This window comes from Pteropus vampyrus, unplaced genomic scaffold (assembly GCF_000151845.1).
Source record: "Pteropus vampyrus isolate Shadow unplaced genomic scaffold, Pvam_2.0 Scaffold167, whole genome shotgun sequence".
NCBI classification, from domain to species: domain Eukaryota; kingdom Metazoa; phylum Chordata; class Mammalia; order Chiroptera; family Pteropodidae; genus Pteropus; species Pteropus vampyrus.
In genome coordinates this window covers 3565287-3572437 of record NW_011888948.1, presented here as the reverse complement: position 1 = coordinate 3572437, position 7151 = coordinate 3565287, and the positions used below count along the sequence as shown (strand labels likewise).

General features: G+C 42.3%; 1 protein-coding gene across 1 annotated transcript in view; it reads right to left on the bottom strand.

The window, feature by feature from the left end:
• The window catches only part of FOXO1 (forkhead box O1), an 84327-nt gene extending 83603 nt beyond the window's left edge, over nucleotides 1–724 (bottom strand). Inside the window, exon 1 of the mRNA XM_023536706.1 lies at nucleotides 2–724. Within this exon, the coding sequence (XP_023392474.1) occupies nucleotides 2–276 (275 nt within the window). The 5' untranslated portion in view covers nucleotides 277–724. The remainder of the gene's footprint in view (nucleotide 1) is intronic.
• Nucleotides 725–7151: the final 6427 nt, after the last annotated feature.

Below are 7151 nucleotides of genomic sequence, written 5' to 3'. Positions count from 1 at the left end.
CGCCGCCACAGAGCCGGGCGCCTGCTGGAAGTCCCCGCTCTCCTCCAGCAGGCTCAGGTTGCTCATGAAGTCAGCGTTGACAGCGGCCGCCGAGGTCGAAGGCAGGCCCGCGGCGGCGTCGGGATTCGCCGCCCCGCTGCCCGACGGCGCCGGGCTGGAGGTGGCCGAATTGGACTGGCTAAACTCCGGCCTGGGCAGCGGCCAGGTGCATGACCGCGGCCGTGGCAGCGGCTCGAAGTCCGGGTCGATCTCCACCACCTGGGGCGCTTCGGCCATGGTGACCCCCGCCCCTCCCCCAGCCGCGGGAGAGCCAAGAAAGGGTAGATCGCAGCACCGGGGGCCAAGGGGGACGGGGCGCGAAGAGCCGGTCCGAGACTCGGGAGGGGGATCGGCGAGGTCGCTGCTGCCAGCAGACGGAAACCAGGAGTAAGGCGCGACGGAGTGGAAGCGCGAGCCCAGAACTTAACTTCACGAGTCCATCAACATCTAGGTTCCTCCGGGTCCACTGCACCGACGGGACGGCAGGCCAGGGTCGCCCGGCCAGGACGGCGCCGGCGCCGCGCTCCTGCTGACAGGGCCCGCGGACCGGAGGACGGACGGACGCCGCGAGCCCCTCGCTCTCACGGGCGGCGCGGCCGCGGCGCTGCTGCCTGTTGAATGTGGCGGCGGCGGCGGCGGCGGAGGCTGCAGCTACTACGCGGCCTCCGGACTTACGGGATCTGCCGCCACCCCCCGCCCGCTGCGGCGCGCGCGCCGGCCCGCCCCTGACTGACAGTCCGCGTGGCCAATGAGCGTGCGGCACCGCCGCCCAGGCAGCCAGTGGACGCCGGCCTGGGCGGGGACCGATTTTCCACGGGGAGGTGGCAGTGGGTTGGTGGGGGTAGTGGGTGTTTTTCTCTTTCACACGCTCTCTTTTTATTTTCATTTTGGAGCTGTTATTATTTTCTGGTAATTCTCGATGTTTTTGTGAGTCTCTCGCCTTTTCAGTGTTTGATTGCTAGGAGGCAAACCAGCGTGGAGGCGGCGGCGACACTTTGTTTACTACTGAGGAGCAAACCCTCGTACTCGGGAAGCACCAATGGAACAAGTCCCTCGCTTTGCCTCGACCTCCGCTTCGGGCCCAAAGTGTGGTGAAGCAAGGAGGAGGCTGGGGGACTTGCCGCGCGCTGGGGGCGCTAGGTGGGCGGGTGGAGGCGGCCTTACAGAATTCTATTCAGTCGCCTGGCTCTGGGCTCCACCCACGAGTTCTTTGCAAAGAAACGTGGGGCAGTCAGTGGGTTTTGTTTTGGTGTTTTCTTTTTCTGCGATCTGTCAAGTCCTCCGGCCCCCGCGCAGGCCGCACACGCCCCCCAGCGCCGCGGCCCTTGCAGTCAAGTCCGTGCGCGGAGCACCCTCCCGCCGCCTACGCGCCAGGAACCCACCTGTCTGCACCCCTTAACTGAGCCTCTGCGGTTCGGTCTAGCCCAGGGCCAGTTGTGCAACCACCATCCGGGTTTACTCACTCCATTCTTGACCTAAAAGACTAGAAAAGAGGGGAAAGGGCTCGGCATGGCGAATATAGTCCTATTTCACACGCACACACAGTCCCAAAGGCATCCTAAACCTCATGCCTTCCGTGGGAACCTCTTCTGAGCGAGAACCTCATATTGTCTACCGAGACAATCCTGAGACGGCAGGGAAGTAGTTTGAGGAGAGCATTTAGTGAGGAACTTGTCACTTTAGTTCTTATCCCTAATTAAGTTCAACTGCTCGTAATTTATTTGCTATTTAGAATGGAAGTAATGAGGCGCTGAGTAAAAACTCAAGAGCCTTGAGGCACTACCCTGCCCCACCTCCAGGTTCCTTCAGGCTGCTTGCCGCGTGCGTCAGTCAACCCACCCACCTTGGCCCACCTTTCTCCGTCAGGGCTCCCTGTCCAGGACGTCCTGTGGAGATCAGTGGGACCAAAGGTAGAAAGACAATGGTCCTTGTGTCTCAGGGAGCAAAAGAAACAGTTTTCAAGTTTTGTTTTGCTTTGCTTTGCTTTTTTAGGAGGAACATGGAAGGCATTTCCTTTCAGAGGGATGGAATCACTTTAGATGGAAGATTGACAGGGTTTTAAATATCTTGTATAAAATGACAGCTCCCAATTCTAAAAACAAAACAAACAAAAACCCTCTCTTTCTTACAGGTACTTATTCAACTGAAAAAAAAAATGCCATCTTAAGAAAATTAGGCCTCTTTTACAAAAGTTTGAAGACTTAGAGATTTATTTCTTCCTTTACATTGTCTCATCTTCCTAGTCCAGACCCCAATTTCTTCATAATGTACTTATCACAACAGCTTTCTACTGATACTGGGGGTGAGTGGGGTATGAGTTGGGAGCCTTGGTGAATTGAGGATAGTGTTAGTTATCCGCCCCCCCCCCGCCCCCGCCCCTTCTCGTGTGGTCTTTTGTGTTTATTATCAAATTTGGACAATTCTGGCCTCTTTTGCCAGATGCTAGGGACCTCAGTAACCCAGATGATGAGCTCCAAGGAAGGTCATAAAGTCGAGTTGTTGCTACCATCAGCCTTTCCAATTACACTATGCAGAGGCAGCCCCCAATCCAGATGGTCACACCCTACAAATAGGCGGTGCCCTAGTGGATCATTCTTGGCAAAGGAAGCCAGCTGCAAATTTGGCCTTACCTTCATTTCAATTCCGGTTTTTCAAGGCCTCAATCAGGGGAGAGCATTTAGTTAAGGGGATTTTGTTACAGATTTCTCCCCGATCCTTGAAATCTGGGCTATCCTGCCTAATTGTTTGAATGTCATAGTTTGCTTTATTTTGCTCTTTTGTAAAAATTTGACTTGAAGCAGGAAGACCACCTATAGCACCAATGTCTCTGACGCATAGCTCAAAAAAATTTTAAATGTATGGTAAAGGTATTTATAGCTGCCTACTATGTCATTGTTTGTATCAATTTACTAAACCGTAGAGTACTGGTAAACATTTGGCTAGCTATTCTGTAATGAATAACCTCATATAACTCAGTTTGCATCTGTCCAAGTATATCTATAGGAGGAATTTCTGGAAAAGAGATCACTGGGTCAGCAGTTAAATGCATTTGCAATTTTGAGACATGCTGCCAAAATTGCCCTCCATAAGGGCTGTAGCAAGTTAAACTTTCTTTTCAGCTAGCCCCACAGAATGTTACAGTTGAGAATAAACTTGGAGATCACTTTGGTGTCCCCCTTTAATTTATAGATAGAGAAATTGAGGCACTGAGAGACTGATTTGCCCAAGGCCCTATAGCCCAAAACCAGGGCTAGAGCTTCAATCTATTGCTTTCCCATCAAGAATTTCAATACACAGTTGGAAAATTATAAATACTCTGTAATCCCAATATAGGGGTAATCACTATAAAACTTTGTGGTGTGTTCTTCTCCAGACGATCCCACAGATTTTAGTAATTTTAGTTAGATGGACTCAACTGAATGAAGCTTTGATTTAAAAGGTTTAAAAAGCAGACACAAAAAGGTGATGGTGATAATAAGATAATGAAAGAAAAAAGATTTTTAAAAAGTTTACAATAAAGTGGTGTTTTTTAGTAAAAAATGTAAACATTTTCTCTCTCTTTAAAGGATGCCAAAGTATTTAGGTTGGCACTAGTTCTGCTTAAAATAAAAAAGTTCATTTTCCTGTTAGTATTTTTTGTGGTAGCTGTTTGCTTTGAAGGCTTTTTCTAATGGTTATCAATTACTAGTTGGCACATATATCATGATAATTAAAATAAAAAAGGAAATTTTTTCTCACAGAGCCCATCTCACAGACCAGTGTGGCATTCTTTTCTCTGCCTGGTTTTTGAAGAAATATTGCCATCATCCTTGACAGGAAAAGTGAAGGATGGTTTCTTTTGATCAATTCTCAGGCAGAAACTTCTGCAATTACCTCTCACCATCAACACACCGATCTCTGGTTTAAAATCTTACTAACCAAAATAGATAATTTAAGTCCAAAATAACCCACAACTGCCCATTTCCAATATTTTGTCTGAATTATTAAGAGGTACTGCTGTCAACTTAAAACAGCCTTTCTTCATTTTGCATATAGAAACTACTAATCTGAAAAAACACAGCTTTGGGTTCTTAAACCAATGTCCTGAAAGCTGGCATATTAAATGGTATTATAGTAATCAAAAGTAATCATTCATTTTTCTAAAGGGATAATTTCCTTTGGATTTTGTTGTTCATTCAACAAATATTTATAGACCGTGTAAGCCAGATACTGTACATCTTAGAGTACATTGTTTTGATGGCAAATTCCTTGAGGTTATAAGTGGTTAATTTTATTTCCCTTTATATGACATTTGATGTCAGAATTAAGACTATGTTGCTCTTAAATAATCAGCAATGCATATTGACAATATTTTAGAGGAATTACACATAAAAAAGTATTTGATAGATACAAGGACTACTAAAGCAGGAAAAAATTGAAATATTATCATCAGCGGCATTTGGAAGAAAAATAATAAAATAAGGTAGAAAAGCTAAATAAATGAACCATCCGCAGGCATTTGGAGTATGAACTCTGGCCATAAAGCCTTGGTGTTTAGATAATCTTGCTCCAAAATGGACAAAAGACACAGTTTACATCAGGTTTTTTTTTTTTCTTTTTTTCCTATCAAATAAAAATGATGCTTACTAATCTGTAACTGGGGAGAAGCATTGGGCAAGTCATGAACCAGATGTTCAATATTTTCAGTTCTGTTATGAAGAGCCAATGTTTCTCAGCTTCAAAAAACTCTTCCTTCACTTTAAGTGTTAATGAGAGACTACTTGTGGGTCTCTACAAGAATTCTAAACTAAATTTATAAAGAATCTAAATGACCAACAATAGAGAATAGTTAAATAAATAATGGCATATCTGTAAGGTAGAATCGTATGTAGTCATTTAAAATAAAGTGGACAAAGCATTTGTAGTGACATTGCAACAATGCTGATGATGCAGTATTTAAAAGGTCGTAAGGCATTACTGTCAGCTATACTGTCAGCTAAAAGTGATAGCAGTTGCTGTATCTGAGTGATAGATTTAAAGATAATCGTCATTGGTCTAACACAAACTCCTCATTGTACAGGTAAGAAAACAGAGACAGAAGTTAAATAATGTGCCCAAGGCTGTACAGTTAGTGAAATGCTGGGACCAGAATTTGGGCCTCCTAGCATTCAGGCCAAAACCTTTTGCTTTCTATTGCGTTGCTTTTCACATTACCTCTTCTAACTGGAGGTTTTCAGACTATTTGATGAAATTCAACCTATTTTAAACACTAGGTTTTAACTTTCTTTGATATAATAAAACAACTCTCAAACTCCAAATGTTTATACATTACAATTAAAAACATCAGGTACTCATAGAATTGCCACAAAATTAATGGATGAAACATGAAATTCCAAATTCTTTGAATGTCACAAATCTGAATTTTGCATTCATGCTTGCTTGAAACACAATGTGTTTTCACTATTTTATTTCTGTTTCGTGTCATATTAAAGTTCCTAACATGCTTCCAAAAAGGAAGGGGGAGGGGAGACATATGTATTAAATAAGAAAATGCTGCCATGTAGAACACAGATGGTAGTACATTTTTGGCAGAAAGTTTAACAAGGCGTTTTACTTATTTACTTGGAAAACTAATATGTATGAATGTTCAAGTTAAGCAGTAAGAATTAATTGCTGTTTTACAATAATCAGTTTTTCCTAATCAAATTACCCTATTTCCGTAGTTTTTTTCTAATCAAATTACCCTATTTCCATAACATAAGGAAAAGGAGTCAAACGTGATTGTAAACAAACCACTAAGCGAGTCCATGACAGTAATGAAAGAGTGAAGGAACTGTTAGCATTTTATAGTAACCAAGTTGCTTGTCATTTGTTGATAAAAATCAATAACAAGATGTAATGACTGTGTAGTTACAGTACATGTGTCTTTAATATGGTACAGATAGTCACTGACTGTGTCAGTTATGGCATGAAAACAGGAGGTAAGAGTTTATCAAATTTCAGATTTGGCTGACTCACAGGGCCCACCCATATGCAAAGTCTGCAGTGCCAGAGAGTAAACATAGAGAAATAGTATTTCTCCAGGATATCAGGTTTCCATTTTGTGGTAAATACAGCCTTTAAAACACACTGAAATATCCTATATTCTAAGATTAAACATTTAAAAATGGAATTTCTAATTAGCTGATGATGTCTGATATCATACTGGAAGAAAAATTGATTTTTTTCATACCTTTAAACAATTTGTGTTTGAACAATAAACTGAAAACAGAACGTTTGACAGCTATATTGCATGCTGTACTCCAGAGGATTCCAGCCTGGCTTCCAAGATTAGGTTTGGTGAGATCTCTTTCTCCTGTTTTCCATATTTTTATATATCATATGAAACAAGATGATATATAAATTGGTAAATATAAGTATATATCTCTTGTTTCAAAATGTTTTCAGTTCTAAACCATAAATTAGTTTTTACCCAGACTCTGAATATACACATAAAAGTTATTTTCCTTATGCCCCAGTGTTAAGAAAAAGAATGTCTTTTAAGCAGTAACTATAAACTAAGCATTTTATAGCTATTATCTAAATCAGTCCTCAAAACCACCCCAAAAATGTAGGAGTTAACTATGATTCACGTTTTAACAGAAATTGAAACTGAGGTACAAAGAGCTAAGAAACTTACCTAAGGTCTTATCTTAGAAGCTTATCTAAGTATAATCATCATGAACCTACTATTATCAAAATCCAGGGCTCATCTCATGTTTAATATTACACTTTCTGCCTCTGTAAAATGTTGTGGATGTTTCTGAAGAACTAGAAATTAACCAGATGTAATTTGATGATTCAATTTTTTTCCAGAAGATTAATATTTGGGCTTTTTGGGGGTGGGGTGTTGGATCATTGTCAGCAATCAGCTCTGCCAGAAACCAGTACAGTTTAGGTTAATGAAAGAAGCCTAGAGATAGAACATAAATAACAATAATAATGCTGATATTTGCATTTGTATAACACAAACGATGTTGGGAATCTCAAGTCATTAGCATTTCTTGTTTATTTGAACAGGCAGCCTCAGACTGAATACAATAAGAGCGACCTACCTTCCAGATTGGTCTGCTCATCTGGAACTCTCTAAAACT